A 25,741-nucleotide genomic window follows, 5' to 3' on the forward strand; every position below is an offset into this window, starting at 1 on the left:
GGCCTAGAATGGAGATGGTTGGCGTGGAGAGACAGACAGGAGCCTATGATGGAGAGTCTTGTGATTGTCCAGCTTTGCAGCTCCGGCTTTCACTGTCGGTGGAGCTGAGCCGGGGGCCAGCAGCTCCCCCCGGCCTGGCCAGTGTCCCGTTTTTGAGGCCCCAGGGTTATTTTTAGCTTTGGGGCCTTGGAAGCAGGTGTGGTCCACGCTTGAAGGCCGCATCTGGAATCTGTTCAAGTCTTGTGCACGTCTGTTTTGAGGACAGTGACGGGGCTGCTCAGAGACTTTGTTAGAAGAATTTGTGCTTTTCCACCAAGAGGAGTAAAAGTCACGTTGTGTTTCATTTATGATGCTTTAAGTAGGTTTGTTTTGGAAACTTTATAAATTAAAATACAGGTTAAGAGTGTTAGGGAATATATTAATTTTAAAAAGAAAGCTAGCTATGAGTCCTTTGTATACAGAAAAAACCTTCTGTATTGAAAGAGTCACACTGCAGCTGACTTCTTTTATATTGTTGGCCTTTTGAAAAACTCTTTGTATTGGAGTATAGCTGATTATACTCCAGTAATATTTATACATTATGTAACAACAATGTTGTGATAGTTTCGGGTGGACAGCAAAGGGATTCAGCCATAGATGTGCTGCTTTTGTTCAGTCCTGAAGTCCTGTCCGATTCTTTGTGACCCCATGTATTGCAGCATGGCAGGCTCCTCTGTCCTTCACTGTCTCCTAGGGTTTGCTCAAATTCATGTTCATTGAGTTGGTGATGCCATCCAACGATCTCATTCTCTGTTGACCCCTTCTCTTGCCCTCAATCTTTCCTAGCATCAGGGTCTTTTCCAATGAGTTGGCTCTTTGCATCAGGTGGCCAAAGTATTGGTGCTTCAGCATCAGTCCTTCTAATTGAATAGGCAGGGTTGATTTCCTTTAGGATTAACTGGTTTGATTTCCTTGCTGTCCAGGGGACTCTCAAGAGTCTTCTCCAGCACCACAGTTCAAAAGCACAGCCGTACATATATGTGTATCCATTCTCCCCCAGACTTCCCTCCCATCCAGGTTGCCGCATAATGTTGAGCGGAGTTCCCTGTGCTCTATAGTAGGACCTCGTTGGTTATCCATTTTAAATATATCAGCTGACCTCTTTTAAAAGTCCAGGTTTATAGTCACAAGTGTGTTTTTTAAAATTTAATTTTATTCACTGCTCAACATTATTGTTATTAAATAATCCTTTGTAAGTCCTTTTGTGAAGTAGAGATTTAGCTTTTTACCTTAAGGGTAAACCTCAGTTTTCCTGTATTGTTTATTCATCATCTGTTTCTCCCAGACCACCAGTTTTCTTGACAGCGCTGTTAAGGAGGACTAGATCCACTGAGGACGCAGGTCTGCATGAATGTCATGCCTTTTTTCTAATTTTTTCATGCATTTTCCAGAAAGAAAGAATGGGAAAGAAAAGAATGTAATACATATTACATTTACTTCACCCAAGCAAAACTATTATGATGTTTTTAATATATATGTTTGCGTGTTTGTATATATGTGGGTGTTTGAGGTTCTGCTTTATCTACTGTTCTGTAGTTGATTTTACTCTCTTTACATTCATGATCATCTCTCATTGTTGGTTGTTTACTTTGATCATAATGGTGGTGGTTTAGTCACTAAGTCATGCCCTACTCTTGTGACCCTATGGACTGTAGCCCACCAGGCTCCTCTGTCCATGAGATTTCCCAGGCAAGAATACTGGAGTGGGTTGCCATTTCCTTCTCCAGGGATCATCCCAACCCGGGAATCGAACCTGAGTCTCCTGCATTGCAGATAGATTCTTTACTGACTGAGCTACGAGGGCTCTTTGTCAGGAAAGTACACCTTTTATGTAGTGGAATTTTGTTGTTGAGGGGAGGGTGAGCTAACTGGTGCATGAATAAAGATGATAAGTTTGTATTAGTATTACCAACCCCCTGCCTACAGCAGTCTGACTTACAAAGGTCTTGTGGTGCATATTTGTTACACCTTCTGACAAGGAGAGCTCCTTGAAAGCATTTTTCTTTATTGTAATGTGAAGCTCCTTTAAATGATTTCCTTGTTGTATAGCTCTATTCAAGCACGCATCTTGTTTAATATGTCTTTGATGTTTTTACTACATTCTGTGCTATAAAGCCAAGATTTTCTTACTAGGTACTACACATTTGTAGAGCTGGATAATTGTATTAAATTAGCATTAAGAGTAATCTTTTTTGTTTAGTCACTCAGTTGTGTCCGACTCTTTGTGACCCTATGGACTGCAGTACGCCAGGCTTCCCTGTCCATCACCAACTCCCAGAGCTTAGTCAAACTCATGTTCATAGAGTTGGTGATGCCATCCAGCCATCTTATCCTCTATCGTCCCCTTCTCCTACTGCCTTCAATTTTCCCCAGCATCAGGGTCTTTTCCAATGAGTCCGTTCTTTGCATCAGGTGGCCAAAGCATTGGAGTTTCAGCTTCAAGTCCTTCCAATGAATATTCAGGACTGATCTCCTTTAGGATGGACTGGTTGGATCTCCTTGCAGTCCAAGGGACTCTCAAGAGTCTTCTCCAACACCACAGTTCAAAAGCATCAATTCTTTCGCACTCAGCTTTTTTTACAGTCCAACTCTCACATCCATACATGACTACTGGAAAAACCATAGCTTTGACTAGATGGACCTACGGCAAAGTAATGTCTCTGCTTTATAATATGCTGTTTAGGTTGGTCATAGCTTTTCTTCCAAGGAGCAAGCATCTTTTAATTTCATGGCTGTACTCATCATCTGCAGTGATTTTGGAGTCCAAGAAAATAAAATCTGTCACTGTTTCCGTTGTTTCCCCATCTGTTTCCCGTGAAGTGATGGGACTGTATGCCATGATCTTTCTTATTACAGTGTTTCTTTTCATTTCTTTGCCAGATAATGCACTAATATAGGAACCACAGCTTCTTCCTTTGTAGTTTTAAAGAAGGAATTATACTAAACTTTTTGTATATAAACTTTATATATATGTCTTATATACATATATCTTTTATATGTTTGTGTCTTATATATCTGTGTGTGTATATATATCTTCTTGTGTGTATATATATCTTTTTTTTAATGCTTAAGTTAGAAGTTCAAGTGGCTAAAAATACTTCATTTCTAAAAGATATAACATAGTTCTGAAGAAAGACTGAACACCTGCCACATCTTTTCCTGGCATTTGCCCCATTCAGCATTACTCTGATCAACATATTCATTGGCCTCAAGCCCTGACATAGAGAACTAGTCTCCCAGGCATCCATGTAGCCATCACTCACCCCTCATGGTCTTTACTCAACCATCAGAGCAAGGCCTTCTCTGATTACTCTGTTTAAACTTTAACTCCACCCCCACTTTCCTTCCTTCCCTACTTAATTTTTTCTCCATAGCATTGATCACCATCTGTCATATGATGTTTTGTTGTTGTTTATTATGCATTTCTCATCATTAAATTAGAAGCTGCAGGAGGATAAGAGTTTTTGCCTCATTCATTTTTGCTGCATTTCCACACCAGTGCCTGGCACCTATTAGGTGCCCAGTGACCATTTGTGAATTGACTGAATGAGTTGCAGTAGGCCTGACAGATGCTCAGGAAAACCAGGATGTACTGATTACTCCCCATCTGATGTTCTGAGTCTCCTTTCCTGGCTGCAGCCCACCTTTATTGCAAATATCCTTCCAAAATGAGTTCTCCTTAGCTCTCAGGTTATATCAGCCTCTGGGAGCTTCCCTGGTGGCTCAGTGGTAAAGAATCTGCCTGCTAATGCAAGGGACATGGGTTCTATCCCTGGTCCGGGAGGATCGCACATGCCTCAGGGCAGCTAAGCCCATGTGCCACAACTCTTGAGCCTGTGTTCTAGAGCCCAGGAGCTGCAACTGCTGAGTCCTGAAACTCTAGAGCCTGTGCTCTGCAAAAACAGAAGCCGCCACAGTGAGAGGCCAGCACACGGCAACTAGAGAGCAGCCCCCACTCACTGCAACCAGGGAGAAGCCCGAGAGCAGCAGTGAAGACCCAGCACAGCCAAAAATAAATAAACAAACAATAAAGCAGCCTCTGGCCGCATTTCTCTTGCCCAGCTAGTCCATCCAGGCATCTTTCATTCTCGCTCCCTCAGGACCATCACTTCCAGTGGTGGAGAGTCCTCGTTTTCTGGCAGGGCCCTGGGAGGAAGCATTAAATGCAGAGGGTGAATGAGGGAGCCCTGTGGCAGGAATGTGTCTGGGATGGATACCTGGCGGGCCACAGGAGAGGGGAAGGGAGCTCAGGTGGGTCAGGGTATGGGGGAAGCTGGTGGAACAGGTGACCATGAACAGGAGGCGTCCATTGAGCCAGTGCCAAGAGCACGGTGGTCTTCATCAGCAGGACCTAGGTGAAAGCTGCTCACAGATCTGGACTCTGCCTGGGGGTGCCCGCATCTGAAGCAGAGGCCTTGGATTTAGTCTTGGCAGGATGGCCACTCTTCCAGCCTTTATCTGTGGATCCTTATTGTTCAGTCATGTCCAGCTCTCTGCGACCCCATGGACTGCAGCACGCCAGGCTTCTCTGTCCTCCCCTGTCTCCCGAGGTTTGCTCAAACTCATGTCCATTGAGTCTGTGATGCCTGTAAATGTCCTTGAGATGCATGTAGACATCCTGAGCCTCTCCAAGCATGGGTTCTTCCTTCTGCGCCAGGAATTGCTGCAAGCTGGTTGGATTTTACGGTGCTGACAAGTGTGGTCTCCATGCCTAGTTCTGTCTAGACAGTGATTCAGGCGACCTCTAACCCATTACAGCCACCACTGTCAGGTTGTGACTTCTGCTTTGGGGTAAGAAAATACAGTCAAGGCAGGAATAGGTGACTGAAAGACACGCTAAGCTCATACTGCCTTCTTGGCTTTGCTGAACACAGTTTTTTGGTTTATTTTTCTTTCTCTGTTGAATATATTTTACTAAATACTAGACCTCAGAATTTCTGTCAGGGTTAACCCACAGCACATGAGGCAGAGTAGCTTTAACCAATGTAGAACTAAGATGGTTGGAGTCCAAGATGGTCTTGCTTTCAGACATCATGGGCTGCTTTTTCCCCTTTTGAGTTTTTTCCTTTTTTTTTTTTTTTTTTTTTTTTGAGGGGTGGGATGGCATGAGGGGTGGGATGGCATGGGAGGTGGGAGGGAGGCTTAAGAGGAAGGGGACATATGTATGCTGCTGCTGCTGCTGCTAAGTCGCTTCAGTCGTGTCTGACTCTGTGCGACCCCATAGACGGCAGCCCACCAGGCTCCGCCATCCCTGGGATTCTCCAGGCAAGAATACTGGAGTGGGTTGCCGTTTCCTTCTCCAGTGCGTGAAAGGGGAAAGTGAAAGTGAAGTCGCTCAGTCGTCGGACTCTTAGCGACCCCATGGACTATAGCCTACCAGGCTCCTCCGTCCATGGGATTTTCCAGGCAAGAGTACTGGAGTGGGGTGCCATTGCCTTCTCTGGGACATATGTATACCTATGGCTAATTCATGTTGTTGTATGGCAGAAACCAACAATATTATAAAGCAATTATCCTCCAATTAAAAATTAATAAATTTAAAAGAAAGGTCTATGTGAGGACTTTTCTGGCGGTGTGTTGGCTAAGACTCCGGGCTTCCAACACAGGGGGCCCAGGTTCGATCCCTGGCTAGGGAACTAGAGCCCATGTGCTGCAAGAACCCACATGCCACAACGAAGACCCAGTGCAGCCAAATAAATAAATAAAAATAATTTTTTTTTAAAAAAGAGGAAGGTGAAATTCTTTAAAAAAAAATTCTATTTGTAAACCGCTGCTGAAAGCCTATTTGGTGTATCTTGTTGCTTATTTCTTTAGTTTTATTGGAGGAAAAAACAATTAAGACCAGCTTGTAGTTTAATAACAGTAAATTTCTCACCTGATTTTATCCTTTCCATAAATTCTCTGAGAATCTGAACTTGAGCACAAGTCCACTGAGCAAGGCTCAGTCTGGGGTTTGCTATACACACTTGGGCCCCTGTGCTCTATCTGAAAAGTTTGATTCCTGTTGACTTCTTGAAGAGATTTAGGATAAGATGAGCTTTTTGGTGTTGCAACAATCAAATACTGTCATATCATCTTTTATTTTATTCATTTTTTCAAGAGGTTTTCCTTCTTAGTGATGTATTTTTCTTTTTAAAAATATTTATTATTTGGCTGCATCCGGTCTTAGTTGGGCACGTGGGATCTTTGATCTTCATTCGAGATCTTTTAGCTGTGGCATGTGGGATCCAGTTCCCCAACAAGGGATCAAACTTGAGCCCCCTGCATTGGGAGCACAGAGTCTTAGCCACCAGACCACTGGGGAAGTCCCGTGTGTCATCTTTAAAATCCTTAGTTGCTTAGTGTTTATTTGCTCAGTCCTGTCCAGCTCTTTGCAACCCTTTGGACTGTAGCCTGTCAGGCTCCTCTGTCTATGCAATTTCCCAGGCAAGAATACTGGAGTGGGTTGCCATTTCCTTCTCCAGGGGATCTTCCCGACCCAGGGATCGAACTAGTGTCTCCGGAGTCTCTTCATTGCAGGCGGATTCTTTACCTGCTGAGCCATCAGGGAAGCCCTTTTAAATCCTACTTGATGCCAAAGATTTTGAGAGCAAACCTGTCACAGATGTGTTCCTGATCTGAGTGTTGACATTCTTCAGAAAGAGCAGCAAATGCAATATTGTTGGTTTCTGCCTTGCATCAGCATGAACTAGCCATAGGTATACACATGTCCTCTCCCTCCTGAACGTCCCTCCCATTTCCCACCCCATCCCACCCCTCATAAAAATTTTGAACTTAGAGTTGTAGCACAGGGTGAAGACTTCCCCAGAATTCGCTAGCTGCAAGTAAATGAGGTTGACAGCTATTGTTACCCCTCCCTCCACACAGCTGTGGCAGCCTCTGCCTCTCCTTAGTCCCCTGGGATCACAGAAAATCAGACGTGCTCATAAAGGTGCCGTCAGAGAACTCCAACTGGCTGCAGTACAATGTGAAAGGCGTAACTTATCCTCAGTTCACCTTCATTCTTTGTTTCAGTTACATCCTCATGTCAGGGCCACTTTGACCAGACCTCTTCCTGGTAAGGAAAAGGGTCTTTTTCTGTCTGGGACTCCAGACTCTGGTCATTGTAACTGGAGTGACTGATTTCTTCCTGGTGGACCAGTTGGCCGCAAGCTGCCTTCAGCTTCAGTGATTTGGGCTTTTGGCTGCTGCCGCTGCTGCTGCTAAGTCGCTTCAGTCGTGTCCGACTCTGTGCAACCCCATAGACGGCAGCCCACCAGGCTCCTCTGTCCCTAGGATTCTCCAGGCAAGAATACTGGAGTGGGTTGCCATTTCCTTCTCCAGTGCACACATGCATGCTAAGTTGCTTCAGTCGTGTCTGACTCTGTGCGACCCCCATGGACAGCAGCCCACCAGGCTCCTCTGTCTATGGAATTCTTTAGGCACGAGTACTCGAGTGGGTTGCCGTTTCCTTCTCCAGTGCACACATGCATGCTAAGTTGCTTCAGTCGTGTCTGACTCTGTGCGACCCCCATGGACAGCAGCCCACCAGGCTCCTCTGTCTATGGAATTCTTTAGGCAAGAGTACTCGAGTGGGTTGCCGTTTCTTCTCCAGGGCTTTTGGCTTGAGGGAAGCAAAGACGAGCTTTCTAACTCAGTTTTCACATTTTTGCCATCTTCTCCCTCCTTCGTGCCTGAATTTGCTAACCCAGATACTGCTTTGTCCCGAGTGACTTGTACCATTGAGAGGAGCCAGTCTGGCTCCGAGGCTCGGACCATTGTCAGCGTCCGTTTGCTCCCGTTCTCGGGTTTCCAACTTCTGTGCTGCTTGGGCTCCCGCGTGGACCAGACGCGTCGCTCTGTCTCAGTGCAGCTTCGTTGCGGGAATGGATTCTTAGGAAAATAGGGTAACCTGAGAGTAGGAGCCCTGGGGAGGGTGGGAGTCAGGCCATCTGAGCAGAAGACCTGGCGTGTCAGGTCCTGACCTGTCCCCGGCCAGTCAGTACATGATTCAGAAACTCCCTGGGTAGGTGCTTTGTAAACAGACGTTAGTTGATCGACGAGGACAAATGCTCCACTCTGATTTCTTCAGTTGTAGCGGAGATGCCTTTTGTGCTTGATTGCCATTTAGGCTGTACTAAAAGCAATACATTCCTCTAATGAAGACGAGAAACGGAGAAACTGTGTATTACATAGAGCTGATTTGTAAGATGTGAAGGTGGACGAGGTGGTTGCTTGCTCAGATGCCTTCTAACTCCATGTGTGTCTGGCTCTTGTGAGAAGGGGCACAGCCTGGCTGAAGCTGGATGAAAGGAGGATGGAGTTTCTCTGTCTTTATCTACTCAGGGATGTCTTTCAGATTCCAGCTGCAAGGCAGCTCTGTTCATCATTGGCGTCTTTGCAGCATTCTCCCTCCTTCCTCTGTGTGATGACAGGTTGCTTTCTGACTTACTTGAAATAACTTAGATAATTTCATCCTCAAAACAAACTCTGTGGGGTGACAGAGCCAGTGTTATATATCTATATTTTGTATATGAGGAGAATGTGGTTGGGAGGTTAATATGATTTGTTCAAAGTTAAGGGCAAGACCACTCCTCTCTCCATCCCATCTCTTCTAGCTTCTCCAGGCTTCAGTTCCTATTGGGTTGGCCAAAAAGTTTGTCGATCTTTTTAAGATCTTACGGAAAAATCCGAACGAACCTTCTGGCCAACCCAATAATTTTGTAAGTCTGAGATTGGGAAGCAGGACTCAGTGATGATTAAGGGGTGATCAGTGCTCTCGGGACCCTTTGTCGTGTCCTACTCTTTCCAACCGCATGGACTGTAGCCTGCCAGGCTCCTTGTCCATGGAATTCTCCAGGCAAGAATACTGGAGTGGGTTACCATTTCCTCTTCCAGGGGATCTTCACAACCCAGGGATTGAACCCATGTCTGTTAAGTCTCCGGCATTGGCAGGTGGCTTCTTTACCACTAGCCCCACCTGGGAAGCCCTGAGGGGTTCTACTATCAGTTAATCAAATATGAATTGTTCGGTATCTTAAGTCATTTTTGGAACAGAATTTTACTTACTTGTAACAGTGTTAATTGAATATCTTATGTGCACAGCACTGTGGAGGTGAGAAATATAATACAGAACATCTGCTGTCAGATAGTTTATCCTCTAGAAGTTGAATGCCAACAGTGGATACTTCGTTTAATGTAGCAGAGCATTTCCTATAAGCAGAGATGGACTGCGGAGATAGGAACATGAGAATAGTGAAGGTCAGGGTGAAGTCTAAGCGGTGGGCACAAAACTCCAATTAATGCTAATAGGAAAAGGTCCGTCTTAGGAATTTAGGAAGAGTAGGGAGATAGCGAAGGACAGGAAAGCCTGGCGTGCTGCAGTCTATGGGTTCACAAAGAGTTGGACACGACTGAGTGACTGAACAACGACAAAAGGATAGGAAGTGTCAGGGCCACTATTTAGAGCTCTGTCTGCCTGGGTTGTTAGGTTTAGAGTCCACAGTGAAGGTATGAGGTGTCCTGAGGCTGGGAGTCCATGAGACTCTTAAAAAGAAGGTACAAGAAAAGGAGAACTGCGAGGTGGTGGGAGGGCACCAGGCCAGGGTCTTAGCTGTGCGTCTGCCGGGAGAGGAGTGGGAACATCACAGACCCCCAGCAACAAGTTCAGCACTTGGTGTGACAAGCATATCAGTCATTCTGTCCCCCGTCTTCCTTAAAAGGTGGCCGAAATTTACAGAACCTCCCAGATTACTGCCTCTTCTCCCAGAGGGCGGTTTAAAGGAATCTTCACAGCACACACACGCCCATTAACACAGTCATTCTCAAACCATCAGAAAACACTTTTTGTCCTGATAACACGGGATTGCTAACCTGATCTCTGGCTGCTCTTCTTTGTGCTCTTTTCAAGAAATAAGCAAATAAAATGAAGGAAACCCATCTGGAATAAAGATACCCGAAGTGGCTTTTTATAGCTCTTTTTAATTTTGTACCATAAGTCCATCAGTTCTGGGCCCCCAGGTAGTTATAATTCATGACTATGTTTTCTTTTGTAATCTCTGAGTTTTTATATTTTGGGGTGAAAGTGAATTATCGTTAGCATGTTTTCTGAAGCCATACCTACTTGTCCTTTGTTTGTTTGTTCACATGAAACAGTGCATCAAGTATGGAATTAGATTAATGGAGTAAATATTATGAATCATACAGTCCCTCTAATCCGCTGCTCTTTCTTTCTCTGACCCCCATGTTTTGTTTTCCGTCTGTCATTCTCTCTCGGTGTAGGCTTTTCAGCCCCGTGGCAAGCTGTTGGAGCGAGGGAACAGAGGTAAAGAATGATGTAATGCACTGGCCGCCCCAAAGCATCTTTTGTTGGAATGGTTATTCCAGTCATCTCTTTATGAATCAAATGTGAGGGGCTGCTTTGTGGAAGGAGGCCTTTGCGAGAACACATCAACGGGAAAGAGAAAGAGACATTCACTTGGAGGGCTCTCGCCGAACATGAGTTTAACTCTGCTCTCGCCAGTCACCACCAGCCTGACCTCATACACTTCAGTACAATGGAGTGGCTGAGCCTTTGAGCACACCACCATTACATCATCGTGGCAAATTAAAGGAAGAGGTGGGAAAAGAGGACTTATTGTTGTCATGGCCCATGAGATGATTGGAACTCAAATTGTTACTGAGAGGCTGGTGGCTCTGCTGGAAAGTGGAACGGAAAAAGTGCTGCTAATTGATAGCCGGCCATTTGTGGAATACAATACGTCCCACATTTTGGAAGCCATTAATATCAACTGTTCCAAGCTTATGAAGCGAAGGTTGCAACAGGACAAAGTGTTAATTACGGAGCTCATCCAGCACTCGGCCAAACATAAGGTACATACTTGCTTTTTTTTTTTTCCTTTTGAAAATAAATGGATGTATTCAATGGGGAACTATTTTAAATGAAGCACCCTTTTTAAGGGGAGAAAGTAATTTGGGGAAGTTTTGGTTGCTTTTTTTAAACTTTGGTACTTTATGATATCTCGAAATAATTCACTAATTCTAAATAGTGTCCCTGCTCAGAATTTTTCTGAACTGTACAGAAAGGTGTAACCTGTTTTAATATGATCACATGTTGTGTTTTCCTGTTAATGCTAAAAAATTGTTTTATTAATTCAGTCACAAATAAGTTATATTTAATACAATATTTTATTAATACTCAATTAGTAATTATGTATAAATATATTACATATGTGTTACTAATAATTAATACCTGAGCAGTTGAGCATGCACAGCACATTGTTTTTTGTTGTTTACAAACATAATGAAAGGGAGTCATTGTTTTCAAGTGCCCTGGGAAAAGAAGTAGAAACTAATTATTTTAGAAGTACTTTTCATTTGTGGGAAGGTAATGATCAGAAGTTAAGGATCTTCAAGGCAAGTTTTTCTTAGGATACCAAAATTTCATCTTTGTGGTAGGTAAGGCGATTTCTTTTGTTCAAGAATAAAAATGAGTTCATGCTTTAGTTTTACTAAACAACTGGTATGTTACTATGTAGAAACCACTTTTAAGTGTTTCTTCAGCTCAAGAATCATTATGTTTATGTTGCATACTGTTGTGTTGTACATGCTTTTCATACCCTTTTTATAGTGTTACGGATTTAAAACTAAGGAGTTGTGAATATAGTTACACAGAGACAGCATCAAGTTTTCCTTATAAAAGCTGATTTTCACAAGCATTTAAACCATTTGTATGCCTGGTTTATCCAGTACATTGACCAGGTCTCATTTTTATTCAAATATTTTTAAATATATTTAATAAACTTTTTTTAATTGGAGGATAATTGCTTTACGGTGTTGTGTTTCTGCCATACACCAACATGAATCAGCTATAAATATACCTATATCCCCTCCCTCTGATATTCAGATTATGAATGAAAACAGGAAGCAGTTCACTTGCCCCAGCAGCAGCAGTTTGGAGACTATGTTCCTCGCCTGCCTTCCTCACAGCCTCACGTTTACGTTGTAGGTCGACCTTGACTGCAGTCAGAAGGTTGTCGTTTACGATCAAAGCTCCCAGGATGTGGCCTCTCTGGCTTCAGACTGTTTTCTCACTGTCCTCCTGGGTAAACTGGAGAAGAGCTTCAGCTCTGTGCACCTGCTCGCAGGTAAGGCTTGGGGTAGGAGTGGGAGGACTCAGGATCTCATGAATCCTGTAAGCGGGCAGGATTCCACAGCGAGCTCAAAGCATTGCCTTTGATGAATGAAGCTTTGAGGTCATCATATTAAATGATTTATTTGTAGCTTTTGACTGATGAGACTGTTTTACCTAACTTGAATACAGTTGTTCTTCTCCATTGGCCAGTGTATTTTTGATTTCGCTCAAATGCCTCTTCATTTGGTATTTATTAGCCAGAAAGCCACGTAGATCTGTGTGCCCGTACAGATGGCTCAAAGCCAGCTGCTTCTATCTGGGACTTTTCCTTTCTCCTGCAATCTGTGAACACAACGTAATCTGCATCTCAGCTCCCACCCCAAGGCAAGAACCCGACCAGTGCTCAATGTGAACCCCGGTTAAACTGGACTCTTGGTGATAAGATCTCCTGTCCTGGACATTTTGTACAACAAGATAGGAAGAGAATGTGCGTAGAACATTTCTTCTAATAATTAGGGGGAATATTTTCAAACTAACTTACGTATTTTTGCGTGGTTTGTTTTCACAACTAAGTCTCAACTTGCAAATGCTAAGCAACCAGATGATTTTATAAAGTGTATGGTAAAGGCTGTTTTATATCTGCCCTCAAGGAGGGTGGTGTGGGAGTTCTGTCTCATTGAATTCCAAAGCCAACTGTTCATCCTTGGCTTCCCCTGTTTGGCAGATGGTTACAAAGCCCTTCCCCTCACATGGGCTCCCACAGCAGGGAATATAGTTTGACAATGCGTGGTAACCTCTGCCACAAAGCCGCTGTGTGTCCAGCAGGTTCTACCACAATAATCGGCAAGCGTACCTTCAAAAATCTGACCCAAGGGAAACAAAATATTGGCGGAAACGATCACTTTCACACCTTTTGTTTTTTGTTGCAAGGAGGTTCCGTTGACCTTGATGATGTTGACAATTATGTGTTAGACGTACAAGTAGTTCAGTTGTCAGAGGAATCATCAGTTACTGGTGTGTTATCACTTTTAAACTCGCTGAAGGCTTAAATAAGATTTCCGTGTCTCCAGTTCTCTCTCATCAGCTTTTGCTGCTGTTCTTAAGAACAAGCATAGTTTACTTGTCACTTTCAGGTCATCTGTTGCCATGTGTTTCCTCTGTGCTGTGATTCTTTCCTTAAGTGAAGCCAGCTTGTCTCAGAATTGTAGCTCTCAGAACTCTGTAATGGAGAATTCATAGCACTAGGTTCTGTCTCTTGGTAGGCGGGCTCTTTTACTGGGAGTGTAACTGTGTTACATCTGACAACTGTTATTTGTTGTTCAGTCACTAAGTCGTGTCTGACTCTGCAACCCCCATGAACTGCAGCACACTAGGCTTCTGGGTCCTTCACTATCTCCCAGAGTTTGTGCAAACTCATGTCCATTGAGTCAGTGATGCCATCCAACCATCTCATCTTCTGTTGTCCCCTTCTCCTCCTGCCTTCAGTCTTTCCCAGCATCAGGGTCTTTTCCAGTGAGTTGGCTCTTCACATCAGGTGGCCAAATTATTGGAGCTTCAGCTTCAGCATCAGTCCTTCCAGTGACTATTCAGGGTTGTTTTCCTTTAGGATTGACTGGTTTGATCTCCTTACTGTCCAAGGGACTCTCAAGAGTCTTCTCCAGCACCACAGTTGGAAAGCATCCGTTGTTCAGCGCTCAGCCTTCTTACTGTTACTAGAGTTCCACTGACCTCAGTTGCTGAGTTTAGGACTGCAGTTGATGCTTCTTGGGGCCACTGTGTGGGACTTTACCTCGGAATCATATCGTCAGTACCAAGGTTTTTCTTAAACAGGGCACACCTGGAAAGTGATTATCCCACCTGGCTCTTGTTTTAGACGTGTTTCCCTGCGGGCCTCTGACTTGACAGCTTGGCTGGGCAGTTGCTCCTGGAGGAATGAGCTCATGTCGAGTTTTAGTTACTCAAATAACGTCCTCTTCTTTCTCCAGGAACATGCCCTTGTTACCTGGAAGGTTCTTATGAGCCACGTTCTCACCAGCTTTGGGAGGGGCATGCATTGGAAAGCAAGGAAGTAAAAGGACTCATTCTGATCACCTAGATCAGCCCTAGGGACCCGTGGGCCGGTGCTGGGTCAGAACCCTCAGCGTCTCCACTTTGCACAGGTGATGTGTCCTAGGCCTAAACAGAGGCTCACTGAGGCAGCTCCAGGAATCACGCATGTGTAGCTCCGTATCATCATCCACACCCCAGAATCCGGTATTTCTCTTAGCTTCAAAGGTGGCTTCAAGGACTGAATGGCCTTGTCTGGGGGTTTCTGAGCAGCCAGATTTCTTAGGACACCTCAGAGAGGGTTCTGGATGATTAAAGGCCTCCCCAGCCATCCAAAAAAAAGCCTCTGGCCAGTTGGACATTTTCTTGGTTAGTGCATCTGTTCCTCAGAGTAGACAGAAGAATGTAGTTAGTGGAAGAGTGCTGGGGAAGGTAGGGCTGTCAGTTCTTGGCTCATTTTTTTTTTTTTTTGCCAGGGTCCAGATGGTCAGAGGACATCCCAGGGATATGGGGTAGAAGGACACATCGACATGTGTTTCTTGAGTAATTCTGTTTGGAGGGGAAATAACTGACAAGCACACTAGCGCCCCACAGGTGCTGCGGAAAATGACAGGGTCGCTGGAGACAGTTTTCATTACAAACTGCCCCTTGATGCTTTCAGCAGTTAGATATGCTTGTTGGCTCCGTGGGGGTTTGATAATGGAAAGACAAAGTGGCTTCTTGTTAGTAATCTCTCCATCACGTTAGAGCTTTTAGCTATCCTGAGATTATTCAGGAAGAAAGTATCAGACACATGAAATGTCTTTTTATAGTCATTATATATGAGGGGAGGAACTGTGGCCATTCACAATTGCTCCAATCTCCTTTTCGGGGCCACCTTACCCAGAGAGTCATGACTCTGGAGAAGGGGAACAAGAGGACCTCCCCAAGGAGCGGGTAGAAGAATTATCTTAACAAGCTCTTTCCCTCAAGCAAGAGGAGACCCAGACTTACCTATGGGACCCAGTTAAATGGACATTAACAGTGAAGGCTTCCCAACAGTGGAGGCTGTACTGGAGCTCTGGGCTTAATTTTTCCGTATGGAACAGCAGGTCTGGCCCTGGGATGGGCTAGCTTAGTAAACTTTAGCTTCTCTGCCAGGGAAAGGGTTCTGGTAAGCCACTTTGACAGCTGATTATCAGTAAGACTTTCCAATCCTGAAACTTTGACCTGATTCTGCAATGAACTCAGCCTGTATTGACTACATCTGTGGGCCTGCTTGGCCGGGGACCTTGACCCTGGCCTGATCAACTTTCCCTGTTTTTAAGCCCAGCCAGTATTCTAAACCAAGTGATTAATATTTGATAGACATCCACCACATGCACATTTTTGATTATTATCTTAAAATCTTATTTAAACCTATGTTGTCACGTATCTTTTTCATTTGTTATCCTAACGCCCTTACTGGATTCTCTTCTTCAAGCTAAGGGCTTTGTCCTTGTTCATCTTGTGTTCCCCACAAGGCCAAGCACTTTTTCAGTTTTCAACAAATATCTGATATACAAATTAGCTCACAGATAGGTTTAGACTGTTTGTATTTCATATGACTTATTTTTTTAGTTTAGAATAAGTGATTATGTTAAACAATGATGACACCGGAAAGTGTACCAAGAACTTGAAGTATTTTGAAATAAATGATATGCAAGTTGTCTTCGTTCAGGTAAAGCAAAAATATAGTTTCCCTGGTGGTCCAATAGTTAAGAATCCACCTGCCAACACAGAGGACACAGGTTTGATCCCTTATCCGGGAAGATCCCGTTTGCCACAGGGCAGCTAAACCTACACGCCACAACTATTGAGCCTGTGCTCTAGAGTCCACGTGCGTCAGCTACTGAAGTCTGTGCACCCTGGAGCCTGTGCTCCACAACAAAAGAAGCCACGCGCACCACAATGAGAAGCCTGCACACCACAGCTGGAGAGTAGCCCCCACTCTCTGCGATTAGAGCAAGCCCACGAGCAGCAGCGGAGACTCAGTGCAGCCAAACAACAATTAATAAACAAGTCTTTAAAAAATATACAGCTGTTATGGGAAAAGTGTCTAATACAAAAATGTTTCCATCTGTTTAAGTAGATTTCAGCGTGATTTTAAGATCTAATAAAAACCCTGGTACAATTAAGTAGTGCTTAAAGACTGAACTTTGGTAAGGAACTGACAGCTCTAGAAAATCTAATGCCTCTCATAGGAAGAGACACGGCCTTGAATCCATGTGAATTGAGACTGGTTGAAGTAAATTTTTGTATTGAGTAAATTCATTATTTAGCCACTAGTAAGTTTCCCAATGGGCTTCCCTGGTGGCTCAGTAGTAAAGAATCCACCTGCCAATGCAGGAGACATGGGTTCAATCCCTGGGTTGGGAAGATCCCTTGGAGAAGGAATAGCAACCCACCCCAGTACTCTTGCCTGGGAAATCCATGGACAGAGGAGCCTGGCTGGCTACAGCCCATGAGGTCACAAAACAGTCGGACACAACTTAGTGACTAAACACAACAAAGTCTTCCAGTAACCAAGCCAGATTAAACCACAGCATTGTTTCACCCCTCAGAGGATTAAAGCACTTTACTGTGAGTTGTAGCCTCATCTTAGCCAAAAAGAATGAACTTGGATCCCTTTGGAAAGTTCTCCCTCATCATTGATGGATATCAACAGTTGCCAATATTGACTTATTGATCAACTTTTTTGGTCTTGTTAACTTCCAGGAAACTCTCTAAAAGCTAATCTTGTTTCTTGGCCTTTAATTATTCATCATATTACTTAATTCTACTTGCCTTTGTCTATTATATTTCTAAGGGTGCCAGATTGAAAATAAATATATTAGGGAAAAAAAAAAAGCCTCTGAAATTGGACGTTATTGTGTGTGCTAACATAATGGAGAATAAATGGGTTAATTTACTAGACATAAAGATCAACCTACAGATAAAAATGCTCTTCTATTATTTCCTTCTCTTTCTTCGCTGTTGTAACTCTGGGTGAAAGCAAAAGGGACCCACAGCAATTGGTTAATTCTCCAGCAGTCATTTCTTCCCCCACCCCAAACTTTAAACTTTTAATTTTTGTATTAGGGTATAGCTGATTAACAGTGTTGTGGTAGTTTCAGGTAAACAGTGAAGGGACTCAGCCATACATACACATGTATCCATTCTTCCCCAATGGAGAAGGGAATGGCAACCCACTCCAGTACTCTTGCCTGGAGAATTCCATAGACAGAGGAGCCTGTACAGTCCATGGGGTCGCAAAGAGTCAGACACGACTGAGCCACACACACACACACACGCGCTCTCCCCTAAACCCCCTCCCATCTATGCTGCCACATAACATTGAACAGAGGTCCATGCAGCCCTCATTTCTGTCCTGTGATGAGGCACAGCATAGTCTTGAAGCAAAAAACCCTGAGGTTGAATCACAGACCTCAGCCCTTTCATTTATAAATGAGGAATGACTCTCCCTGGGCTTCTCAGGTGGTGCTAGAAGTAAAGAATCGGCCTGCCAGTGCAGGAGACGCGAGTTCAATCCCTAAGTCAGGAAGATCCTCTGGAGAATGGAATGGCAACCCACTCCAGTATTCTTGCCTAGAGAATCCCATGGACAGAGGAGCCTGGTGGGCTACAGTCCATTGGTTTCCAAAAGAGTTGGACACAGCTGAGCGACTAACACTACTAAATGACTCTCTCCAGCTCTCCCCAAGCTCAGTGTGCCCAGTCTTCTGAATTCCCTGAGGAGGCTGGACTGAGAAGCAGGGGTGCCCACTTCAGGTCAAGTCTGTGCTTTCTTTTCGTGATAGCCCTCTCTCAGCCTCTTTGTGGACTTCAGAGTCATATTCTTACTTCACATTGTATGGAAGAAGCAACATATGAAAATATACTGTATATAACATTTTTAAGCATTAATTTTTTTCAGTCGAGGGGAATCATCAAATAAAAGTCTATTCTGTTCTGAGCTGAATTACGACTCTGGGGAACGATAAAAGCTACTCACCATGGGGGTCAGTGTCGGGTGCGATGCTAAGGGTTCTTAGAAACATTTCGTCTCTGAACACAGCTAAGGTCTTAGATGAATGTCTGCTAAAGGCCGAGTATGTATTTCTTTGTTCTGATTCAGAGTTGCTAGTGTAGTTAGATCTGGGAGCGGATAAAAATGTGCTTGACTCTTCACTCACTTCCAGTTTAACAGGGATCTAGGGACGTGCCAGCTGATTGGTGGCTTCGTACAGAGGGAGCTTGTTGGAAGTATCATTTATGGGGCAGGTTTCATGAGATGGAGGCTTCTTCTCAGGCTTCCTGGAGGGAGGGTCTTCACAGAAATGCATGTCTGCCCCCTTCCTCTCGAGGGAGTGGAGGAGTGAAATAAGTTTAAGATGAATGTTCCACGTCATTTGGGATTTTTTTTCTCTTCTGTGCTGCTCAGCAGACAGTTGACTAGGTAGGACATAGTTGCTGCTGATGCTGCTAAGAAAAGTGTGCCAGGCTCTCTGCCCTCCTGTGTGGCTGGGCTTCCCTACACCAACCTTTGTACACTGGAAAACACTGGAAAATTTTTTTTTTTTTTTCGCCCACGCAACTTAGTTCCCTGACCAGGGATCAAACCCATGCCCCCTGCAGTGGAAACCCGGAGTCCTAACTACTAGACCACCAGGGTATTCCCACAGTTGCATATTTTTGCTTGCTTTCTTTACAGGTATAAAATTACGTTGCCTTTCTTCTTTTTTTCATTTTATGTAACTAGTTTCAACTCGCCATATATACGGTCTGCATACCCTAGGAGGATTGTGACCATGCTTGAATATTTTTAAGTGGTTAGAGAATAAAGTTGGCTGAATCAGACACTTCAGACTAAAAGTGCAAAGTAATTATTCTTGAGAGCAGTTAACATGCTGGGTCGGCCAGAAACGTCATTTGGGTTTTTCCATGACAGCGTACAGAAAAGTCCGAACAAACTTTTTGGCCAACCCAATACTTCCAAAATACACATTTCAACATTTCAGTGTTTGATAATAGGGTTGTTGGCTTTGTGCAGTAGCAAAGCCCAGATTTTACTTTCAGTATGGAAGGAGCTGTTATGTACAGGTGCAGGAATACTCCATTTCAGTCCTTCACATACATTCTAGAATAAGTAGATGAATGGGTCATATTTATGTCACAGAAAAGGGGACTTTGTTTTAGAAAAGGATTGAACTACATGAGAACTATATTGAAAAACTATGAGACTATGTAAACTGTGAGAATGATTTAATGAGTGGAAGTTAAATTTGCATATAACTTTTTAGGAGAATGTGTTTCATGAAGTGGAGTTTTGTGTAAACAGATTTCTGTGCATAGCCATGGACTCCATCCCCAGTGCTGGAAGGGGTTGCCTTGAATCCCGCTTTGCAGTTTGGGCAGCTGTCAGAGGGTTAAGAATCTGCCTGCAGTGAAGGAGCTGCAGGAGATACAGGTTCAATCCCTGGGTCAGGAAGATCCCTTGCAGGAAGGCATGGCAACCCCCTCCAGTATTCTTGCCTGGAGAAACCCACGGACAGGAGCCTAGTGGGCTACAGTCCATGGGGTCGCAAAGAGTCGGACACGACTGAAGTGACTCAGTGCACACAAGGCTGATAAAGCTCTTAGATCTGCTGCCTGTTTGAACTGAAGCATAAGTCAGCAGCCCTCTATTTCTTCCTGCAGGGAAATGTCTTCAGAATCATGGAGTTGATGTTTATCTCTGGTTTGACTTCAAGGATAGGGATACATTTTTAGAACTTGCATCTTAAAATTAACATCACTCATCTGTAGTACAGTGCTACTTTTGTTGATTATGGAAATATACTTTTAAGAAACACTGCTGTGATTTATAACTGCCAGGGTCAGAAGGAAGAGAAAGATGACCAATTAGAATTGTTTAGTGGTGTTTCTTTATGTATATTTTCTTTTACTTGGCAGTTTTTCTCCCTATGAAAATGGGATGGTGGTTAACATTGGCTCTTACAGAAAATTGTATTTATGTTTGGAATTATGAAGGAGGTGTTCTTAAGAAGTGTTTTCTTGGCTGAGTGAGAAGAAAGCAACATACAAATCACGAATGCCTTTAAGCTGTACCAAATGTTTTCTCTCTCCAAAGTAATATGTATGTTTTTATTTACAAACATGCATTCTCCTGGTGAATTTGTGGACAACAGACAGAATATGGATTTTTAACATTGCAGTCTGTTTGGCTGTCTATCCAGAGCTGTAGAGGCCAGTGATATCTGTATGTCTGTCTGCTGGTCTCCCTACCCCCATTTCTCTACAGGCCAAGGTGTCTGCATATGTATCTTCCTTCCTCTTAAAAACAAGCACTCCTGGCACAAGAGGCCCTAGTGGGTGCAACGTTATGAGATTCAGGTCTGTCTTAGGGAAGAACATATGGGTTGTCCGACTTTCTGTTTTCTCCTTTCCTAGACGATAAGCAGCATTAAATCCAGGGTTGGGAGAAATTTGGCCAGATTGAACGGTTGAGTCAAATCCTTGACAACTTTAAAAATTATTTTAAAACTGTTTTCAAGAAGCATGACATTTTTCCAGTGCTGCGCTCACAGTAAACAAAGGGGGATCCTGAGCCGACACCGTGTCTTCTTGTCGTAATAGACTCTGACTTGGGGTCCGGGGACCACAGAGCCAGGAGCGAGGGCCGAGACGTCTCTCTATTCTGTGTCTGTCGTCCCCTTGTCACAGAAAGTTTATGTAGATGAATTGTACTGTTCTTCTTGTGTGGATCTAGTTAATAGAGGAAGAGGGACATTTTAGACATATTTCAAAACTGAGTTGCTGATGAGGCCACAGATAGTTTCTCGAGGGTTTGGGTAGATCAGGCGGTGTCTCATCTGTGATTAATTAATGAAATGAAACCAGGGTCACTGGAGTCCAGCAATGAATGAAAGGTCAGCGAATGGAAAAAACTGTCAATAAAGGCGGATGTCAGCAGAGTGGAACTTTGTCAGAGATAAAGATCAGGGGAAATGCACTCTTTGGCCAAGGTAGACTCCTGTGGAAGTGACCAGGAGTCCTGGTTTGGGACATTGCAAGCCAGACTGAGCACTGATATCAGTGAAATTTGTTAAATATTTTAAGGCTGTTTGGGTTTGTGCTGCTAGAGATTAGTTGGAAAAAATTTGTTAGAAAAAAGGGGGGGTGTTCTGTTTGCTTTATGATGTGTTTTACCACGTGTTATTGCTGTTTTGTTTGGCTCTGGGGGGTTGTTTTGATGCTAAATAGTGGTTTGTTTTCTTTCTGTTTTCTGTATTAGAATTTTCTAGTACCGCACTCACATTTTACTTTTTTAGACCCACTGAAGTTAGAAGTGATTTAGGATAGCACGAATGATAGAGCTGGACTTGGAACAGCCCAGGCTGGCCAGCTCTCACTTTACGATTGTTGGAGACTCTGTCCCCTCTGAACATAGTTTGATGGAGGGAACGGGCTGAAAGTCACCAAGACGCAGTGACAACCTTACCACCAGTTCACAGACTATGATCGTGAGCCAGCCATGAGCCCCTAGTCCATCCTCAGTTTTGTTACTGGTCTCATGTGACTTGAACTTACAGAGTTCTTGTGTCTCTGGTTAGGTCTCCTTCTCTTTTCTCTGTCTCATCAAAGCTTCTGAACCATGTGGCTTGGGGGGAAGCAAGGCTCTTCTGTCTGTTTGGGAGAGGCCATGGCCATTTCCAGCCTAGTGAAATGAGGCTAAAATGAGGGCAGGACCCCAGAGATGTCAGCAGGCTGTCCCCACATTCTAGGCAACATGGCAGTTAATTCCGTGGCATTTTAGAGATGTGGTCTAATGCAACCAGTGAGAGTACAGTCTGAAGCTGGGCTGCCAGGGCTCACATTCCAGCCCTGTTGGTTATCAGTCTGTCTTTCTGAACCTCAGTTTCCTTATCTGTGAGATGGGAATAATCCAGGCACCTCCTTCAGGGGGTTGTAACGATCAAACAAAACTTGTAAAGTGCTTAGAGCAATGCTTGTCACATAGTACATGTTCAGTACCTCTAGGATGACTTATTTGTAAATATGATGACTTATAAGTTTAAAATGGAATTCCTTGGATGGTCCAGTTTCTCTGTTTTCTGAGAACATTTCCTAGACTCCTGTTTTGTTGGATTTAAACGAGAGAGACCATCCCCTGAACTGTTTTGGAGCCAGAATAGGGGGAAAAAAAATGACAGCAGTTTCTTAGAAAAACAACAGAACCACAAAAGTTACTGGAAGTTAAAATTTAAACCCATTCAATTAAACTGTAATCAGAATTGCGGCTGTCAGTTACTGTGTTGGGTAAGCAACCGTAAGATAGGCCAAGAATGTTCAGATTCTTTAATGTTTGTTTTTATAAGAATTACTTGAGGGAAAAAAAACTCACCTTAAATGATTGTATTATGCCATTAAGAGACTGAAAAGGACAAAACATTAATAGAAGCAAAATTATAAATCCTAAATCATGACAGGCATATACATATGCCTGTATTAAAGGGAAAAAAGTAAACATGTTAGTCGCTCAAGTCATGTCCAACTCTTTGCGACCCTATGGATGGAGCCCACCAGGCTCCTCTGTCCATGAGATTCTCAAGGCAGGAAAATTGGAGTGGGTAGTCATTCTCTCCTCCAGGGGATCTTCAGGACCTGGAGGTGGAACCTGGGTCTCCAGCATTGCAAGCAGATTCTTTACCATCTTAGCCACTAGGAAATGCTTGTATTAATCGATCTCTTTTTGAGATAGCCGGTGGGTTATACTTTAAGTGTGGAAATTCCGATTTACTCTGTTTCAGTGGTTGCAACGGCCTTATTTTGATGTTTCCTTAAGTGTGAGTTCCACCAGCTATTAAAAGATATTAGGGGGAAAATGGGAGGGGAAATTCCATGGTCAAATAAGTTTGGGAACCTTGAATTAAACGAAAGTAAACCAGTTTCCTTAGAGGTTTTTGGGCTCCTCAGAGAGCTTTTACTATGTGAGCTGTGAGTCTCCTTGGGAGAAATGACATGCATGTTTCATGACCCAGTGTCCCATCTGCCAGCTTCCTGCAGGAGGTCAGTGCTCCAGAGCCGACTCTGAGAGATGCAGCCTTCGAAGTACTGCTGCTTTCGCTCTGTTTCAGCTGAATCCTGCCGAGGTATAGCTGCAGACTAGCGATGGAGGAAGGCCACAGACAAGGCTGGGAACTGGATGTCCGATGCCTGTGCCATGGGGGGCTTCCTCTGCAGGCACAAGCTCTCAGGCATCCTGATTGACCCCATCCTCTCCGTCCTCTGACAGCTCTGTGAGGGGCTCTGATCACTGCTCCCAGTTTAGGAACAGGAAAACCAACAGCCAGAGGGCATCATTAACTTGTGCAAACCTGACAACGAGAACACGGTGAAGTCAGGATGTGAACTCAGTACAGGGGCCTGTGTTCTTCTTCCCTCTGATGTTGGTCATGTGTTTTGTATGCCCTGTGTGTGTGTGTGGTTTGTATGCCCTGTGTGTGTGTGTGGTTTGTATGCCCTGTGTGTGTGTGTGGTTTGTATGTAGTGTGGGCTTGTGTGGTTTGTATGCCCTGTGTGTGTGTGTGGTTTGTATGCCCTGTGTGTGTGTGAGGTTTGTATGCCCTGGGTGTGTGTGTGGTTTGTATACCCTGTGTGTGTGTGAGGTTTGTATGCTCTGTGTGTATATGTATGGTTTGTATGCCCTTGGTGTGTGTGTGTGTGTGTGTGTGTGTGTGTGTATGGTTTGTATGCCCTGTGTGTGTACGTGCCCGGGATAGCCCGGGATAGCCCGGTGGTGGTGAGAGAACATCATGTACAGTTGACAGTGTTGTGTGGCTGGAAGGATGTTTGGAAAGGGCAAGACATGAAATCTTCACTCTGAGCAGGTGCAGGTCCTGAGGACCCCGTCATTTCCACAAAGGAAGTGGGATTCCTGTAATGGAACCTCCTCCTCTGTCTCCCATGTTCCCGTAAGAACTTTACAAGCAAACTGGTTATGAGTAAAAACAGCCCAGACCCCTGGGTTGGAGACTAGGGACGGACACTTACATTTTGCAAGTGGACTGGTTATGGTCACTGACTTGCTGCTGTCCAGCTGGCTGCACTGTGCGCGCCACGCTAAGCGCAGGTGATGCACACAGGTGTCCAGAGGGTCCTGCTGACACTTGCCCTGAACAACACAGGGGATAAAAAACGGTGATGCTTCTCCTTCTACAGGTGCAGGTGTCAGCTCCTTGCACTTGTGCAGCTGATGAGGGTGTGTTTCGTATGTATCCAGAAGGGAGGGAAAGGTGTGTAGAATTGTGCTCAAGGAGATGGAAGTAAATATTTAATGAGATTTTAGGGTCCCTTTTAAGGCTTGATTAAAGAGGTAAGAGTGGGACTGCTGTATCTTCTCAACAAGTGAATTGATTTTTAATTTAATAGTATTAAAAATGTATACAGTGCTATACTTAAAATGCATCACCAACAAGGACCTACTGTATAGCACAGGGAACACTGCTTAATGTCATGTAGCAGCCTGGATGGGAGGGCTGTTTGGGGGAGAACATATACATGTGTACATATGGCTGTGCGCCTTTGCTGGCTACCCAAAACTATCACAACATTGTTAATCTGCTATACTCCTATACAAAATAAAAAATTTTTAAATATACACACACAGACATTCACATATTCTGAGTCTCTTTGATTCCTGAGTTTGTACATAGTGAGTGAGGGCTGGATAGGGAGGGATTTATCTGAAAATATATCCAAATGTATTCAGTTCCTGGGTTCGGATTTGCATCACAAGGAGTATTTAGATTGGAAAAACCAGTGAAGACCTTATTCATCTTTTCTTTTCCCAGAGAAGGTGAGGGTCTCCTTAGCCAATAGGTTTCTCATCATTAACAGTAACAAGATTGTGACCTAATAAAGGTCACGGAGTGGGTCATTATAAGGACAGGACTAGAAAAACCTGAATTCCTCTGAGTCCAGGAATCTTGTCACAAGGCCTCCGTGTGTACCCTGAGCAGTTAGGGTCTGTCACCCTTGTTTATAGTGAGTGCTCAGCAAAGGAACAGGAGACCCCGGAATTGCGAGTAATTATGAAACCATCGATACGGAGAATATTTGTAAGAGTAGAGGGTGCATGTGGTATCTTTGAAATTAAAAATTTATATAGTAGGAAGATTTAAAAAGTTCATTCTGAATGAAACTTAAGTTGATCAACTGTGTTTTAAAGAAATAACATCTGGCCTCAGTTGAGGATTTGTTATATCCCCATTTTACTTCTGCTGGTTATTTGCTGCTTACTTTCTATCCTCTTTAAGTTACACAGAAAAGGATGGGGGACTTTCAGGGCCTGGGACCCCTTTTGAGGCCCTGCAAGCCAGGGCTGTTGCTGGCCTGTACCCCAGAGCCGGCAGCTATAGCCAGGGATCCGTGTACGGCAGGATCCACTTGCATTTATGGGATTTGCTTTTTTTTTTCAGACAGCTTTATTTGACTGGTTACCAGAAGGCTGATTTTCATCTCTGTGCACGGCATAACTTTACC

The 25,741-nt window shown here is 44.0% G+C and overlaps 1 protein-coding gene across 3 annotated transcripts in view; it reads left to right on the forward strand.

The window, feature by feature from the left end:
• Nucleotides 1-25,741, forward strand: part of DUSP16 (dual specificity phosphatase 16) — an 84,214-nt gene that overhangs the window by 28,152 nt on the left and 30,321 nt on the right. For all 3 annotated transcript variants that reach the window (XM_081589292.1, XM_081589290.1, XM_081589291.1), the window contains 2 exons: nt 10,300-10,890; nt 12,026-12,164. In XM_081589292.1, the coding sequence (XP_081445418.1) occupies nt 10,663-10,890; nt 12,026-12,164 (367 nt within the window). In that variant the 5' untranslated portion in view covers nt 10,300-10,662. The remainder of the gene's footprint in view (nt 1-10,299; nt 10,891-12,025; nt 12,165-25,741) is intronic.

The sequence above is a fragment of the Giraffa tippelskirchi genome, chromosome 4 (assembly GCF_054371585.1).
Source record: "Giraffa tippelskirchi isolate mGirTip1 chromosome 4, T2T-mGirTip1v1.2.pri, whole genome shotgun sequence".
Classification (NCBI taxonomy): Eukaryota; Metazoa; Chordata; class Mammalia; order Artiodactyla; family Giraffidae; genus Giraffa; species Giraffa tippelskirchi.